We start from the raw sequence: 19,422 nt of genomic DNA on the forward strand, positions 1-19,422 counted from the left end.
TTTGTGGTGCGGGCAAAATGTGATCAAATGTAGTGGGATGTTGCACTGCCCTGAGTGGAAATTGCTCGTCATAAAAATAAAAATAATCATAGAGAATGGAGGTTAATTTACAAATATTTTAGTAGGATTTTTTTTTGGGGGGGGGAATTCACTACAAATTTTCCCGACATTTTTTAAGGTGACCCCACAAAATAAAGTTTATTGTTCCATTTGAATGAATGATGGTTAAAAATTGGTAGATGGAGTCCGTTCTGAAAACGGGATACTTACTCATTGAGCCATTTTCAGCAGTAAAAAGTAAATATTTTGTCTCGAGTTAATTGAATCCTTTTTTCATGTACAATTTAAAAACACATTTTGCCACTTGCTGCCCGCTAAAGACGACATCAGCCGTGCTCAGGAAACGGGTAACGACCAATCGCGGCTCCCCTGTGTTCTGGGTTTGGTCATGTGATGTTAGCAAACTGAGCCATGATTGGTCGTTACTTTTTCCCTGAGCAAGGCTCGCGACGCCATCTTTTGTTGATAGCGGGCAAAATTTTGTTTTTGTTTTTAAATGTATTGATTGTATATGGAAAATAATGAAGTATCACAATTATAGACAAAATAACTTCTTGCTGTTGAGATTGGCTGAGTCAAGTATTTCTTTCAAAATTTGTAGCATTGTTTTTATTTGTGATTATTTATTTATTATTTTACAAAAAAAGAGAACATTTCTATTTATTATTTTATTTTTTTAAATATTTTTTTTATTTTCGTTTTATTCATTTATTTATTACTTTACAAAAAAGCACTATGGTGAAAGCTTTGTGTAGTATTTATTATTTATTTAAAATATTTGTTACATTTTATTTGTATTTATTTATTTAAAAAAAAAAGTTGATTTAAAAATACACTCCAATAATAATAATAAAGAAAAGAAAAATACATTATAATCATAGTGGATGGAGTGATGCCTACTATGAATTTAGTAGGATTTTATAAAACAAAAACAAAAACCCTGGAATTAGTTGAAAACTAACATTTTTGGGGGATTGAACCAAAATCTCTCTTTATTTAATGAATGTTGATTACACAATACACCTCACAAAAATGATGTTGAAATATATCATGTTCATGTGGTTGCTTCCTTGCAAACGACGACCGGTTTTAGTCACACTACTTTCACAACCAAATGTGACACACGCACGCACACACACACACACGCACACACTTAAGCGTGCACCCACTAGAAACAACCGAATGGCGTTTTATAGGTGAACGGGAGGAAACGGGAGGAAGCGCGACCGTGACGAACCATAAAACTACACATTCAGATTCAACCCTAAAACACACAATGAGCCACTAGGCGATATGATCTACTCATTTATCACAGTTACATCATGACAAGAGTATTCTTTTCCGCCAAACTTTCTGCCGGCAACCGACCCCCCCCCCCCCCACCCCCACCCCCACCTTTCCCAGACCCGGATCAATATCCACTAATCGATAGGTGGCCATGAAGCGAGTGTGAGGGATGGATGCAGGAAGAAGGAAAACATGGACAAATATGCTAATGAATGCACATTTCTGCATTGAAATACTTAACAAGCTCCCAAAAATGTTTTCAAGGAATGTGTTATGCTTTGATAAATAAATGATGAATCCCCTCCGTGCTTCACCTGCTTGTGAATTCTACATATAGTAGAGTGGAAAACTTTTGATTTATAATTCAGGTGGATTTCAATACAGGGTGTGAAAAAAATGTTTCAGGTGAAGATAAATTCTCCTTTTGATTATTTCATAACAATAGAGGACATTTCTTCCGATGTGATTCCATTCTCGGTTTTGAAAATCCCGAGAATGAAGCGGGGGGGGGGGGGGGGGGGGTCTCCGGCGGGGTCTTACCGGGGCTGGAGCGCGGAGCCAGCGACGACTTGAGTCTCCAGGCGCTGAAGTCGGACGCAGTTCTCTGAAAGACGAAGGGCACCGGCAGGGGGACAAACATGGTCCTCCGTCGACCTGGGACCCCTTCCCTTCTTTGCTCCTTGCTTTTTATTGTGCTCTCCTCTGGTCTTTAGTTCTCCCTCCGATCTTCTGTTCGGACAAAAAAAAAAAAGAAAAAAAAAAGGAGCGTTTTTTTCCCGGGGGTTTCTTGGGAGTACAATCAGTTTTTTTGGTTCTTTTTCTCTTTGGCCGTGGCAATTAAAGCTTCGAGGGGGAGTGCAGGTGAGGCGCTACGCTCCCGCTCTCGTGCGTAAAGACGGCATCGCGGCTCCTCGGCGGCTTCCGCGCTACCCCGGCTTGCAGACAAAGTGTCCTTTTCTCAGCTGGAATGAACGGCATGGAAAACAAAAAAGGTGAGATTCCGCTCCCGATAGCCGGTCAAGCGACGAGTAAATCCATGTGATCTCGATTCTTTGGTGCCCGGCGGGATTCTTTCGCCCCACCACTAACGACGGTAGTCGCGCTCCGTCGCCGCGCAGTCTCAACGCGCTCTGCTGATCGCGAGGCGCCTCGTCCGGGATACAAGAGACAAGAGACACCCACCCCCGCTTTTACACACACCCCCAACACCCCCCGCTTTTTTCCCCTCTCTCTCTCTCTCTCTCTCTCTCTCTCTCTCTGACCCCCCCCAACCCCAATGGCCCCCCCGACCCGCACAGACTCGCAAAGTGAATGGACCAAACGTATGCAAGTGTATCAAGAGTTTTTGGAGAATTTCTGAGTTGGAAACGGAGTTTCTAACACCTTTTTTTTTTCCAGTGTAAAAAAAATGCTGCATCTCAAAAATTCAAAGTCAGAAATTTTAATTCAAAGTCAGGTAGTGCAGATAAATACTTCCTGACTTTTGCAGTATTTTAGTGCCAAATGAATTTGAACGTTACTAAATTTAACGTTGATTCATCATGAGAAATTCTAATTCAACTTTAAAATTTTAACTCAAAAATCAGAAATCTAAATCCGTGATCAGTTTGAATTCTGCAAGCATTGTGTTTCCCCTGTAACTTTTTTGAGCTGCATTTTTTTTTTTACACCATTTTTTGATGGTTAAAAAAAATTCAATTTGAAACTCAAAAATTCTAATTCAAAACCTGAAATGTAAATTCCAAATTGGAAATTACATTTTAAAATCGGAAATTCTAATTCAAACTAAGGAATTCAAATTTAATAGTGATCAGAGTTTAAATTCCATTTTTGTGTTTTAATTTTTGAATTTTGTGAGCGTGAATTTGATATTTTTTTCTATTGATTTTTTTTTTTTACGCAAAAAAAAATTATGGTTTAAAAAAAAAGAGCAAAAAAAAAAAATCTAAATGAGAAAGCATAGATATACTTCCAAACTTTCGTGCCATCTGAATTTGACAATGAATTTTAAATTCAACCTTCTAATACAAATTGAACATTTGAAATTCACATTCAAACTGGGATGACAGCAAACAAAGTCTTGCCGTTTGGTCTCTATTTACAGGTCAATAGGCTTTGGTCTTGTAACACACAGAGACGTACACGCGCGCATCCAGTCAATTGATCCTCTGAAAACGTCATGACAATGAAGCCAATAATCACATCATCACATCAGCCTGGAGAGCATCGATCGCCTCCTCACACTCACACACTCACACACACACACACACACACACGTTTGATGTATATTTCAGTGGGTGCACCTCTCTCTCGCTTTCTTTCTTCTCATGTTTACATATTTACAATAGTATCTTGCACCTTTGCATAGGTTGCTACGATTTCAACTAAAACTTTCTGGGAAAAAATATGCCTCAAAGTTGTTAAAAATAAAAGCACGTGAATGAATATGAAAGTCAGTTTATTGATCTACTTCAATTAGATTTGCCAACTTATACAAATTGAACAAATAAAGCCTACCAAACGACCAAAATGAAGCGGGGAGGGTTTTCCTCCAAAATTGCATGTCGAATTTAGATTGATTAATTAACTCGAATTAATTCAATTAGCACAGGCTTACAGCAACATTCACCGGGGGAATACCCTTTGTCCTTGTAGTTACGATACTCTGTTTTACATCATCAAATCTATGATCTGTCGTCTATGCATTATACTGCCCCCTGGTGGCCATGGGATGCACAACAGAAGGAGCAGCACAAAGCACTGTTTAATTATTGACATTTTATTTTTATAAGGTACAATAATGTACTTAAGTCAAGGCAACAGCAGCAAGTAGAGACATTGAACGTGCAGTGTGAGTAAGCACCACAGATCATCATCGGCGCCAATAAAGATTCTTCCAAATACACTAATCAATACGGTAAATATGGCAGTCAATAATCACGTGCGCCGCTCTCCTCCTCGCGCACTCCTGAAGGGACCAGGTGTTAATAAGTTATTGATCCGTTACGGCCCCCGGGGGGGGGGATCTCTGCCGGCGCTTTACACAGCAACGGATACAGCGAAAGCGCCGCTCAGCTCACTTGGACGCTATCGATACCCGAACGGATGCTCAGACGCGTCGCTAGCAGCGGCCGCGGCTGCGAGAATGTCGCTGCTCAAAATCGGGACGGGTCATTTTCCAGATGAGGCGTGTGTATTAAATCATTCAGGAATTAATTGTGAAGCATTCATTTTAAATGATGCAATTAAAAAAGGGAAAAAGTTATTTCATTTTTAAAAATTTTCCTATTACATAAAATAATAGATGAATAAAAAAATAACATGGAAAAAATGTGTATTTTGATTGTATTGGACTGTGTTTAATATTTAAAATTTGTATTTGAAATAAAACGATGAAAAATGAGAAAAATACAATTAAAATGAGATTGAATCCTAATTTTATTCTTGAAATAAACATTTTACAAATATTAGCAAAATGAAGAAAAAAATCATTCAAATATGTTATAAAATATGTCATACTTTTTATAGAATCTAACCTGTAGTAAATTAAATGTAATTAATTTCATAATGCAATGAAAAGTGTAGATAATTCACACACACATTTGATTTAAAATGTTTAATATTTTTACTTTATTTCAAATAAATAAATAAAAAATGAATACGCAAAATGAATAAAAACATAAAACAAAAACGGAAAGAGAATCCTAACGAACCAGTTTTATGCAAAACGCTTGATCATGTAAACGTGTGGTGGGCCAGATGAATAAAAATGAAGCATAATCATTTTTGTACTGGCAGATTTGTTGCTATAGTGCAGATGTCCCTAATATTATGTCCTCCACTGATCTCTCGTCCTTCAGTATGGCCTCACAAAGGAGCCCCAACAAGCTAATATCTCACCCCCTCCTCCTCCCAAACCCTCTCTTTCACCCCCCCACCCCACCCCCATTGACAGATGACGTCTGCGTGTCCAATGAGCGAGCGAGCGAGCGGACGCAGCGACCGGTCGGCCCTCCGGAGCCCCCCTCTGCAGATAAAAGGCTTTGAGTGCGGAGGAGCCCCCACATCCCAACTCCTTCCAGACAAAAGCAATTATTTCTTGAAAAATATAGTGTGTGTTGTGCGTCCATCGCAGTTGGGGAGGGAGTGTGTGCGTGTGTGTGTGCGTGCATGTATATGTGTGTGTGTGTATATGTGGGGGGTGTTGGGGTTTGAAGGAGAGGTGAGCAATATGGCGCACGGCGGGCCTCATCAATAGCAATATGTTCTTTTTTCCTCTACGTCCCTCCTGTAATATACTTTTTTTTTTTTTTTTTTTTACGGATACTGGACACAGGCCCTTAATGCACATCTGATCACACGCACACACACATTTATGCATCAAGCTATCTATCGATAGATAGGCATAGATAGATCGATCTATATACCGTTTTCAGGATTGGCATTTTATATTACACACAATATATAAATCATGTGTGTGTCAAGACAGATCACTGTTAAATGGCTGCGTCGTGTTGACAAACGAGGTGGTTGAATTAAATTCACTCTCATCAATAAAGGGGAGGGGGGACGGGGGGTGGGGGGGGTTACGTACGCTTGCAATCAATACCGACGTACAATTATGTCACAAGTTATAGCATGAGCGTGCACTACACACACGACCACAAGTGTGACTCAATATATTTTAAAAAACAAAAACATAATGAATAATGTCTGGAGCACGGCCCATAGCGTTGCCATGGATACCAGCAGGTTTACTTTATTATACCCTTTAGATGGGACGATGCCACAAATGAAGCAAAATTCATGATTTGTCTGCGCGGTAACAGAGCAAGCGTGACCTGATTGGTCAATTTCACCGCGAAGTGATAATTGCTTATTTTGGATAAACAAATGTTAACGTCTTGAAACGTCAAGATTCTCAACGCGTCGCCATTAAAGTGTACATTTGCCGACAACGTTACTGACACATTGATTTCATTCGGTCATTTTAACTAAAGTGTTTCGTAGTCGACTATAACGTGACAAAACTTAAGTCAAACTCAATGAATGAATGACAGATTTTAAAGCAAGATTGCCAACTAGTGGTCTGGCATGCTCATTACAGGATTTTTTTTTTTTTTATTGCTTCTTGCAGGTCAGTGTGAACGAGAATTGTTTTGATAGTCATTTATTTTTTATGATTAATGTTGAAAGATGAATTTGAAATCATAAAGTGTTTTCAGATCATATTTTGTGGCATATTTACAGTTTCAACTATTAATTTTGAGCATCCACTACAAGTAATTTACACGGGTTTTCCAGTTATAAGGCGTAGATTGGCCTATTTTTTGCTTGACGTTGGGAGCGAGCTCCAGATACCACCACCAGACAATAAGGCACTCTATTGCCCTTGCATGTGGGCAAGGAGAGCCCATGTCCTGTCATCTAGACAAAAAATACAAAAGGACACGTTAAGAGTAACCAGCTCCAAATGCCTAACAAAAAGATTCTGTGGTTTTAAATGGCACGGAACGAGTTCAAATGGTAAGTAAAGATATCTATTTTTGGCATCCGTGTGTTGTCGTATAATTTTCTGGCCCAGCATGGCCTGCTGACCCAAAGTATTTAATGGTGACAGATCGTCAATAGTTTGCTCCTCTTGCTGCCAATACGCCTGCCGCGTATCTATTACTCACAGTCGGGCCGCCGTCAAACGCCCTCCGCGCTGTGTTAGCGATAGCATCGCAGCTCGCTAGCATAACAACGTGCGTAACAAAGTGCTGGTTTTACGCCGACACGCCGCAGCTTTTTTCCCGCCGATTTTACGAGCGCCGTGACACGCCGGCGCGCCGACGCCCCGATCGGGCGAAGCCTAAACCGCTTAGCTCGGCACAAACGCGGCCCCATCAAGGCCGGCGGTAATGCCGATGACACGGATGCAGCTTTGCGAGCCGGCGTAACCTCCAGCGTGCCGACGCGCCTGTCTGCCTGCGAGTGTGTGATATGACTGACTTCAACAGTGAGAGGATCATGAGCAGGAAATGGTAGAATTTTTTTTTTTTTTTTTTTTAAACAAGCACACTGCAGGAGGAGGTGGAGGATGTGCACCAAATGTGGTTTTAAAAATCTAACATTTCATTTTTAGCTAACAAATTTCCTTGGGTGGTGCGCATCTTCAAGTTTGGGAACGACTGCCCAATAGTAGTAAATTTAGATTTAAAAAAAATAATAATACATTTTTGAGGGCATCAGATGGGTGTGCAATGGGATTACATTTTTTATCATTTTCCCTGTAAAATTTGTGAAATTAGGTTTAAAAAAACAACATTTTTTTAGGGTGTCAGATGATGTGTGCACCAATTTGGCAAGGATGTTCAAGAAGGATGAACAAAGTTCCTAAACTATTATTTTTATTACTCTGAAAATGATCTTACTCTTGAAAAAGAAAAAAAGCATTTTTGAGGGCGTCAGAGGGGGTGCGCTCAGTTTTGTGGGGATGTAGAAAGGGGTGCACAGCTTCAAAAGTTTGTAACTAAAGGTTTAAGGATATGAGCACTACTGAAAAATGTGTTATTTTAGCTGAAAAAAAAATTTTTTTGAGGGGTTCAGAGAGCTTCAAAACATTTAGTGTTGTCCACTTGGGGGTCACTCCCTCACATTCTACACCGTATTATTTGTGGCTTTGAGTGCGTATGGCTTTACGAGGCGGGGCCTAGCCTGGTGAATGATGTGAGCGAATGAATGCAAAGTAAAAATGAATCCCTGAAGCTTCGTAGTGTTGTTGATTATTAGTGGAAATGTATCAAGTGTGGACAGATAACACAAGTAAACACGTGCACGCAAACACACACACACACAACCTGAAATGCGAGAAGGAGACACAGTGAAAGCGTGCAGGCAGATTTAGAGTCGGAGATCAATGAGAAATGTAGAAATCAATGAAGTTAGCGGAGGGGAATCAATGGCGCCTAATCGGGATGCCAATGGCCCGAGTAAAAACAATTAAGAAGGAAGAAAAATGTTTAACCGCCATGAACCGGAGCCCACACGCAACCCGACACACACATGCACGCACAAACAAACACACACACACATGCGCGCGCACGCGCACACGCACACACGCACACACACACGCACACACACACACACACACACACACACACACACACACACACACACACACACACACACACACACACACACACACACACACACACACACACACACACACACACACACACACACACACACACACACACACACACACGCACACTGTAATGGTGTTTATTTACTTCTAATAATTGCGGCTTATAGTCAGGTGCGCCTTGTAGTCCAGAAATTACTGTATAAATTTTTTCCATAGATTTTATTCACCATTATAATCTTATTTAAAATTATGTTAAAAAAATATTGTTTAAAATTTAAAAATATTTTGAATATGAAATGTATTTGTGTATATAATTTATTACTATTACTATAGAGTATTTGCGCTATTTTTCACTCTACCAAGTATAAACACCTCTAGTATTTTTGATATATAACATTTCATTGAACACATTAACAGACATTTCTGACGCAGTATAGCGCCAACTACTGCCAAGGAGGACTTGGTCGAAGTCTTTTTTTTGTTTGTTTTTTTTGCATTAAATAAGAATTTATCAAAAAAATATTCAAAATATTGTTTGAATCTAAAACTGTTAAAATAATTGATTATAATAAATAACTAAATCTAATATTTAATTTCATTGTGTATGTGTGTATGTGTGTGTTTGTGTGTGCGCGCGTGCAGGGTTGTTGCGGGGCCAATCGATAGCGGCAGGCTCACTTCCGACCCCGCGGCTGGTGGCGACGCGGAAATCAATGGGCCGGCCCAATAACTCAGGACGGCGTGTGGATTAGTGAAGTGTCAACTAATCAGGGAGTTAGTGAACGTGACACGCCGCCTATTAACCTATCGATACGACACTATTGACGAGGTTGCAAACGCGCTCCAAGATGGCTCCCCCGAGCAGGAAGTGCTGGGGAAACCCCCAAAAGCTTCATGTGCAATTAACATACTGTTACACTTTTATGAAGACCTGTAATTACCGTTAGACATTGATGCTAATTTGTGTTAGCCGGTCCATGTTGTTCTGTACTGTGCGCTAGCATTAAGATAGAGGACTTTCATTAATATATGGTTTGGTTGAACATTTTAGTGTTTAAATATACACTGCTTTATTTTATTTTGTTTTGTGTGAGTTTTATAGTAAATTTCAACTGGGAATGAGAGAAAGCAGCTTGAAGCAAGCATGCTCGAACTCTTACCGTTTTTTGGGGAACTCTGACAGAAGGTTTTTTTTATATAAATTGCACATTTTTATGTACAGTATGTCTAATTTCATTAGTTTAAAATTTATATATTTTTTATAATATAATGTAATTTGTTTGTGAGCGACAGACTTAGTCTACAATTATATAAATATTGCAATTTTATGAAAGGTGCCAGAATGAATAATCCAGTTACATTCAATACTGATGGAAATATTTATTGTTTTAATAAATTCTTAATAAAATGTAAAATTGAAGTTTTTATTTATTTATTTTTTATTAAATTAAATTTATCTTTTTTTTATCTCATTTTATTTTAATTATTTAAAACATGTGCATTTTATTCATTTATATTTTATGTATTTATTATTATTATTATTACCATGATTTAGTACAATAAAATATATGCTAGAAAGATTTTTTTTGTGTGTGTGAGTGTGAGAGAGAGAGAGAGAGACTACAGGCAGACTTACAATATTGTCTCATTTTACTTTTTTAAGATTATTTGGGTGGACGGTTGTTAAGTCCGTTCAAGGTGCGGCAGTATAACTTGACTTGGCATGTGCCTATACAAGACTGCACAAAAGACTCATTCAGTGACGAGACAAAGCTAGGGCAGGACGGTGGACAAAAAGAACGTGTTCTCGCATGTGCGCGCGCGTGTGTGTGTGCGTGCGTTTCAAGAGCAGCTTGAATGAGGGACATGAAGAAGAAAATCACCTGAGAAAATTAGAGCACTAGCAAAAAAGGATGAATGAAAGTACAATGACGACTTGCTTGTGAAAACCCTTTATAAAAAAAAAAAATTAAGTTTGTTTATAGTTATTAACGACTAAATAATTTTCATTGGAATCAATTTTGATGGGTTTTTACAGTATACTGTGGAGTTGCTCTTTGCTAGTGTAGTACCACGTTGCACCACAACATGGCAGGCAGCACTGAGGTCAACTGGAACATTACTTGCTCCCAAGAAGAAGAGAGGCCTGTATGCTGTGTTTGTATGTGTTGCTGCTCCATGTGTGTTAAATAGCACTTGTTGAAAGGTTATGCTAATTTGTGTTAGCCGGTCTATGACGTTTCTCATTATGTTAGCGCTGAGTTAGTGGTCTTCTGTTAAAGGACGTTTTAACATCAATTGTTCTAACAGAGCAGAGAGAATATAAAGAGGATTTTTTTTTTTTGGGCGGTTTGACATTCACAAATTCACATACTTGCAGTTTATGGTTTTAATAATGATTAATTTGTGTGTGTTTTTTTTTTTTTTACATTTTTGGGGTTTGTTTTCACGACAATTTTAAGAGAGCATCAATAATTCACTGAATTTTGCATCTCGTGGTCGGTTTTGGGTTTGTTTTGCTGCTCCACATTTGTTTCAGGAGCAGTTTTATAATTAATGCAACAGCTATGCTAATTTAATTAAATTTTTTAGCGGACTTCTGTTCTCTTCGAGTTTAAATATTATAACATTCAATTCAGTTTTATTTATGTGTCAGTTTCACCAATCTATGCTTTTAAAAAGTCCTTTAATACGCTTAAAAGTGTTGTGTGTGTTTTTTTTTTTGTTCTTTCTGATTTCTCTCCATCTCAGATCCTCACCTATTGCTGGAACGTATCTCCCGTATTAAAATAGGGGTTCACTATCCATTCAAAAGGTGTACTGACTTTTCATGGATTGTTGACACGATTGAAGAAGCAAAAGGGGTGGATGTAAAAAGATTTTTTTTTTTTGAATAAAAAAAAAACACGAGTATTTGAAGGTGTGAGCGAAAATAAGCGAAGTGATGCAACAACGCGAGAAGGAGGCGGATGAAGGCGGATGAAGGCGGGCCTCCCACACACGCAGGCCGGATTAGGAAACATATGCAGCCGAGTAGTAAAGGATTAAGGGGTGAAGGAGAGCGCGAAAGCGGGAGAAGAAGAATGTGACGAGGACGGGGCACGGGGGGGGGGGGGGGGGGGGGGGTTCGACCAGCCGGATTTCCAGCCCTGCTTTTATCCTGCCTCCTCCTCTATTTCATCCTCCTCGCACTCACCTTCGCCTTTGAAGCATCGCACGGCGGCTGAGCCAGGACGCTGCGAGGAGGAGACGGGACCGGGATGGACCATTCATTAACTGCAATCACAAAAAGACGACCTCCTCTAAGGCACAGCCAAACCAAATTTGACTGGGTCATTAATACATACTATATGTGTTTAAGAAAAACAGTTGGAGAAATAAAAAAATTTCACTGCGAAATTAGAGCAATGTAAAGAAATAGCGAAAGATTCAATAGATAAATAACTATAAATGGTACAAGTAACTGAACTTCCTTGGGGGAGGTAACATGAACAACACTTTAAAGTTGGGACAACTGCAGCCTTATAATTTCACAAATTCTGTAATGTATGTTTAAAATATTTGTGTGGCCTTACAAGTGTACACATTTTGGATCCTTAAAATAATGCTTTTTTTTTTTTTTCAACACGAGCCTGAAAAAAAAGGATATTTCTCTTATTTATATTTGTAATAATATATGATACATAAAAAGGCACTAAGCAATTATTTTAATTATTTTTAAAATGTGGATTATTGTATTGAATGTGCTCTATGGACTGTATTGCAACTCTGCCATAAATACAAATTAACAATAAACCCACAAAACCCACAAAAATAATTTTGCATATTGCAAATAATTTTGCATATTTTAGATTATGAAGACTTTGTTTTAAAACAGATGGATACAAAAAATAGTTACATATCCAATTCTCAATATCTGAAAACTTTTTTTTGTAAACTGTCATTGTCATTTCCTTTTTATGTAATAAGAGGGGGAACAAACATCTATTAAAATCTATTTGTTTCATTAATTTTTTTGATTAAATGCCATATCAGCCAGGCCTGTTTTTTTTACTACAAATAAATACACATTAACACTCACTTGCTATTTTCTCCTCCATCTGCCCTTTTGCTCGATCTGTAAGGCTCTATACCCAAAACACACAGACACACACACACCCGTGACCCTGGAGGTCAACCCTTGGTGGATGGGGTCAGACGTCTGGCATGGTGCTGACCTTCGACCCAGACCTCGCTCGCATTCTAAGCAGCTGGACAACACACTCTCTCACTAGTGCGTGTGTGTGTGTGTGTGTGTGTGTGTGTGTGTGTGTGTGTGTGTGTGTGTGTGTGTGTGTGTGTGTGTGTGTCGGATTTGTCCGGTCGCTTCCCAGGCGACGAGGTCAAGCCGCTCGTCGCCTTCGCCGCCGTCGAAGAACAGGCCCGCAACACTATTGATCAAGGCGGAAGCAATCGATGGGCGCACTAGCGGCTTCCCGCTTCTTCATTATCCGGGGGTTAATATCTCATTAGCGGCTATTATCGCCGCGGCGACAGGCAGTCAACGACACGCACGCGCACGAATGTGACAATTCCCGGCCTGCATCACACTTGCGGGACGCGAGGTTTATTGGAAATCAATCCGGGAGGAGTTAGTGTTTTCCTGCTCCATCGAGTCAAACAAGCCGGGACTTCCTGTGATGTCACAGACCTGATCGCATTGCTGACTAGAGGAAGATTGGTAGGTTAGCTGGTTGGGTAGATTTGACAGTGAATGACTGATTAGTGGGTAAGTTGCGTGATTGGTTATTGAGTCAATTGATAGGCTGTAGTTAATAGCGCAATTGGTTGTTTGGATGGTGACTTGGTTGATTAGGCAATTGGCTGGTTGGTCGGTAAATTGATTGTGATTAGTCGGTTACTAAGTCAACCGACTGGTTAGTTCGTGAATTGATTGAGTGATTGGTTTGGCAGGTTGGTCAACTGATTGCTTCATTGACTTGTTGGTTAGTTGACTGATCAATTGTTTGGTTGCTTTGGCATGTTGACCGGCCAACTGATTGATTGGTTTGCTATTAAGACAATTAATCTGTTTATTAATTGACTGACTAGTTGTTTAGTCATTTGATTGCCTAGTTTCTATGTTGGACATAATGTTTGGTTGATGAAATTATAATTTGGTTGGTTGATATTTAGTCACTTGATTGGTTGGTTAGTCAGATGATTGGTTGGTTAGTTGATGATTCAATGATTGGTGAATTGGTTTGGCCGGTGGGTCGGTTGATTGGTTGGCTGATGAATGGATTGGTTGGTTGAGAGTATTTATTTCTTGGGGCGTTCACATGAGGGTGCCGAATGAGCATCTTGCGAGGCGGGAAGTGACAGCGAAACGTCGTCCTCCCTTTGGAGTGAGAGTTTCTAGTTTGACAAATAGACGGCTCTCTCAAAACGCCTTCTGTCCAGAATGTGGCCAATATTGTCCTCAAAAGCAATAGCCCTGATTTTGACGCTACAAATGAATTGAGCTCTCCCTCACAGCAAAGATTTAAACCTAAAGAAACCTTTTGGATTAAAGGTGAAACATTTTCCAACAACCAAGAAAAGTCCAGTTGCTCCTATTCAACTTTTTGCGGACATGATTGTGCTACTGTATCCATTTCATAAAAAACACACACGCGCACACAAAAAAAGGCAAGCAAGCAAGAAAAGCATCATACTTACAGCTGTTATCAGTTCATGTGGTCCACGGTGATGGTGGGGTTATGGGGGTCTTTGAGGGGGGGCAGCATCAGCAGGGCTGCGCCGCTTATCAGCCAGCAGACACTCATGATCCTTATTAGCCACGGAGGAGAAAATGCTATTAAACAACCCGACTGGCTGGGGCGGCACATCGAAAACAACACAAGTATCTTGTATAACTCATTTATGGCTTTATTGTGATCAAGTCAAGCTACTTACTGTGGAAATGTGAAGCCAGAACGCTCCCGTACTTGCTTATGGAACTAAATAACATTAATTGTGATGTGGCTACAGGAGATTAATCCAATTTAAATTCGCCGTATCTTAAAAACCAAACACTCTCCACAAATGACTTTTAAATGCCACCAAATTGTAATGGTTTAAATTACTTTGTACACAACCCAAAACTAAATTAACTATGATGAGCCAAATGCGACAAACAAATTAGCCTTTTTTTGAAAACCGGATGTATTATGACTGTTTCTCTTTACGTATGCTAAACATCAAACATTGTCAGTTTAGTTAAAGTCACAAAAGCACCGACATGCGGTTCAGGGTGGTATAAATGTGATTGTTTTGCTCACTTGTTTGTTGTTAAGTACACACGCTATCTTAGCGAAAAAAAACTAACATTAAATTAACAAACGTCATTGAGATGTGTCAAAAGTGGCTAGTGCAATTAGCCTCGCTTAAAAAGACGATAAAATCTACCGTTATTCCACTTTAAGTTGCTTCGCTGCGAGTTGTTTTTCCCAATTCAAAGCCAGAAGCCACACGTGAGCTCTAGAGACAGTTCATAAGATGAGAAATTGTGATTTCGTTACATTTGACAAATTAGCGGCGGCAGCTATCGGCTAATGGCTTCCAAACTTACGCAGCTACCGTAAAGTGTGGCGTCGCCATGAAAACCGCGCGAAATTCACGACGTTGAAAGTGTCCCGGCCGGCCTCCGAGCTTCAGAACGGTTTTCGAGGCTTCGTGATGCAAAACACCGGCCTCACCCGGTGCTCGCATGGGGGGAAGGATAGATGGAAGATGGATAGGGTGAGGAGGTGGTGGTGGTAATAGCAGACTGGCCGTGCTGACCTCTGACGTCACGTCGGCGGGGTCAGCCTTGCGCGAGCAAGCTGGGGAGTGAAAAAAAAAAAATCAATAAAATTAAATTAAAAGAAACCCATCACGTCAACACTGCAGACACAATAATGTTGCTGTTGTTATGGTATTGTCCTCTTTTGAATGAAAGAAACCTGTTAGATGTTTACAATTCACGCATTCATATCTTTTTATACAAATGTGACTGATCTACAGTAGCTCACAAATTGTAAGCTTGGAGATATACACTGATTTGATAACAGATCATTTCATAGAGGCACGTTTTGTATGTGCAGGAAATCGCGGCTGCTGCCTGCAATTGATCCATACAAATGAAAAACATGAAAAACGTTTCATTTTATTTTTTCTTCAAAATATGATACAGTACTCAGTAAATGTCGTCCAAACAATTATTTGCATATTTATCATAACTGCAGAGTCGACATTGAAAACAAAACATATATATGAAAAACCATTAAGTTAAAATGGTCATACATATTTTAGCTTCATTAAAAAAAAAATACCTCACGTTTTGAATGAGTAATTTACTAGTATATAAATCAAAATCTTTGCATTTTTATGATGAATTAATTTGATCGAATCAACATGGCAGATTAATGCTACTTATCACTACTTGCATAAGTATTTTTTTTTAATGCGGTTCAAATGCCTGCAAAAAGGAAAATGCATATTTGCTTAAAATATGCTCAAATGTCAATGTATAAAATAAATAAATTGTACCTTTTATTTTGCAACGATTATTTGACCACTCAGGTGCGTTGTGCGCCTTAAATGTAACCAACACGTAGAATATATTCATATCCAATCGACACCAAATCACACGTTTCATTTCTAATATTAAACAACGTGAAAATAAGCAGGTGAAGTCCACGTGCGGCGTTTGCGGGAGACGTGCACGCGCGCGCGTCCTTCCCCCCCCCCCCTGTCCAGGAGGCCCATGAATGGAAAGCCTGTGACGTCACCGCAGCGTCTCGGCCTTTTAATTGATTTGTCATAATGAACTCAAGTCTTGTCGCCATCGATTTCCGCAGCGGTTCGCTCATTAAATAAAGTCGTCATTCGATAACAATTACAGTCAGACGGCACTGATACAACACGCGTGGGAATCTGAACGGCACGTATGCAAATGAGCTTGGCAGGTATTTTAAATAATGAGACCCAAAAAAATCTGAGAATGAAAAGCAATAGTCCACTTGCGGAAATTTGGACAAATCATTCGTTGAATTGCTTGAAATATGACTGGGACACATTCGGATCAGGGGAAATCAAAATCAAATTGGAACAATAATAAAAGTGACGATAATAATAGAATAGGCCTGTTTAGAGGTACAATTTATTCTCCCTTTGTGGAATTTTAAACACTCTATAAATGAAATTATAAAGTCATATGCATGTACCCAGACACTTCATAGGTGCTCGTGCAAAAAAAAAAGAGAAAGAAAGTAACAAACAGATCTTGATGTGATGCAGTAGAGTCCAACACAATTGGATTGAAAATTATTTTAATACATTAGTGAAATAAAATCTGTTAAAACCACGTGCTGACATGTCCCGCCCCCCCCCCCGATGACTTTTATGTCAGCGCATGAGAGGATGGGGAGGCCATGTGATGAGAAGAGGTCAAAATGAAAGGGCAAGAGAATGATGAGAAGAAGTGGACCTCTGTGCAAAGGATGAGAAGATGAGAAAATTCAGGAAGTGAATGGACGAGAAGACGAGACGATGAGAGAAAAGGATGAGCGGGGATGAAAAGAGGAAGTAGATGACTGGGAAAAATCATAAAGATGAAAGCATGCACATGCAAACAAAGTGTGAGCGTGTGCAGAGGGGAACGAGAACCCGGGAAAGAGGAAGAGGAGGGTGTCTTAAATGAAATGCCGCCGGGCCCCCCGTGTCCTCGGCACGTGCGGCTGGCCCCCCCCCCCCCCCCCCCCCCCCCCACAAAAGAAAAGGAGCTGCGGCCCATCTGGACTCTCAGCCTGCAAAGAAAAGAAGCAAAGGAGGGAAGAAAAAGGACAATAAGGAAAGGGAAGGGAAAAGACGGAAAAGAAAAGGACAAAAAGGAAAGACAGGGAATAAGAAAGAGAAATAATTGGGCAGAAAAAAAGAGAAGTAAAAAAAAGGGGAAAGGAGGCAAAGAAAGAAAAATAATGGGGGGAAGTAATGAAGGAAAATAAGCGAAGAAACAAAGAGTAAGAAAAAAAACTATGAAGAAAAGACAGTAAAGAAGGACAAGAAAGGAAAAAAATGAACCTTAAAAAAGACAAGAAAAAGGTTACAACAAATAAAAGAAGGAAAGAACAAGAAAGAAGCAAAACAAAGCAAAGATGAAAATGAACACACGAGAGGGAAAAAAAGAAGAGAAAATGTAAAAGAAGGAAAAAAATGTATACACGAGCATAAAACGGAGGACGGCCAAAGTTGCCGAGCCGTAACAAAGGCGGGATCCGTTCAATTCCGCCTTTTCTGTTACAGCTTCTCACCTGCAAATCAATACGCGTCTTTCATGAGAGTTTCCCGCGTCGGAGCCGCTTCACTGTTGCCAAGGCGACGTGAGGCGACGTAAGGCGACGTGAGGCGACGTGAGGCGACGTGCCACCAGGTGATGAGGCGTCTACATCCGGTCCCGTCCAACCCGCAGCAACAGCCTGCGCTTGCTCATAAACACAGAAAGTTGGACGATGTGACAAGATCAAAAGACATTCAACTTTGTGGTTTGTTTATTGTGTTCACACACTTGTTCAATGCAGAAGAGCCTAGCCTGCCCCCCAGTGGCCGGATGACAACATTCAGGAAGAAGGCGCTCCTTTGTCCGATACAAGTTCTGTACAAACTTTTGACTGTCAATGACTTAACAAAAAATGGAAACATGAATCCAATTACTTTGTGCATTTATTTGCAAGTTAGATTAAGTTTTGAAAAGCACCTTAAATTTTAACAAATTAGCATTTACTTTTTAATTGTAATGGCATTCCATTTATATGTATTTAATTTCCAAGACAAGTGGAACAATTTTGTGCATTACGTATAAATGCTATTTTGCTATTTTTGAGTCATTTTGTGGTATACTGTATAATTTTGGACTATATGAATATATCCATCCATCTTATGCAACAGTTACTGTAATACTGGCTTAATTAAATAATATTTTTTATACAAACAAATATGCAAAACATGATCATGAAATGAAAATTCTTTATTCTACTGCATATATGAATATGTATTAATTTCATAGACTCGTTTTCAGTTTTGCACTCTATGTGAATTAATAAATATAGTAAATGTGTCCTGACAAATTTTTAATAACTTTCAACTCAAAAGCATCGTCCATATGGTAATGGCAAATTTTAAATTCTGCTGGTAAATTATATTTATTAATGTTAAATCTACACTGGCTTTAAAGATTTAAACAAAAAAATACAATCTTTTAACCGATAAATCCATAAAATATGACCATAAAATGAAACCACTTGACTCAGCATGCATCGCTCACATTACGCATAACAATATTAAAACTAGCAAAAATAAATACATTTACATATTTTTCCTTAAGCCTTTTCAAATCAAATAAAAATGTGCACATATAGTGTTGTTTATTTATTTATTTTAACTTTAAAATAAATATTTATTTACTAATATTTGCTTTTCATTTAAATGACTATACTCGACAGTGTGAAAACAGTCACAACAATATTGCTTTATAAATGTAAAAAAAAAAAAACACACACACACACACATTTTTTATATAATAGATTATTTAGTATATACAGTATTTGCTGGGTCATAATATCATCATTATGTGCTTTACTTGTTGTGTGTTTTACAAATGAATGAAAAAACATCAAATGAAAAGAGCGCAAGTGGACACCTCTGTCTCATCCCTAGCCAACCTCCCCCCCCCTCCCTCTTCACCCCCAATTCGTACCCTGCCACCCCCACCTCACTCCCTATTAACACACGCACACACTCCGAGCCCTCCAGGACCCCTCCCCATGACCCGGCGACCTAGGCGCCATGGCAACCCCCTGACCCATCCTGCCGTTGCCGTGGTAACAACCTTGGATGGAGCTCATCTGACCACCACACACACACGTGCACACGCACGCACACACACA

General features: G+C 39.4%; 1 protein-coding gene across 13 annotated transcripts in view; it reads right to left on the reverse strand.

Moving 5' to 3' along the window:
* The window catches only part of LOC144037641 (uncharacterized), a 63,801-nt gene extending 45,962 nt beyond the window's left edge, over positions 1–17,839 (reverse strand). For 5 of the 13 annotated variants that reach the window (XM_077549271.1, XM_077549270.1, XM_077549272.1 and 2 more), the window contains exons 1-5: positions 17,791–17,839; positions 14,414–15,321; positions 14,177–14,287; positions 11,673–11,752; positions 1,888–2,076 (exon numbers count right to left, since the gene is read on the reverse strand). In XM_077549271.1, coding sequence (XP_077405397.1) covers positions 1,888–1,987 — 100 coding nt within the window. In that variant the 5' untranslated portion in view covers positions 1,988–2,076; positions 11,673–11,752; positions 14,177–14,287; positions 14,414–15,321; positions 17,791–17,839. The remainder of the gene's footprint in view (positions 1–1,887; positions 2,077–11,672; positions 11,753–14,176; positions 14,288–14,413; positions 15,322–17,790) is intronic. The other 8 variants (XM_077549261.1, XM_077549264.1, XM_077549263.1 and 5 more) reach the window with 8 other exon arrangements.
* Positions 17,840–19,422: the final 1,583 nt, after the last annotated feature.

This window comes from Vanacampus margaritifer, chromosome 17 (genome assembly GCF_051991255.1).
Source record: "Vanacampus margaritifer isolate UIUO_Vmar chromosome 17, RoL_Vmar_1.0, whole genome shotgun sequence".
Taxonomy (NCBI): Eukaryota; Metazoa; Chordata; class Actinopteri; order Syngnathiformes; family Syngnathidae; genus Vanacampus; species Vanacampus margaritifer.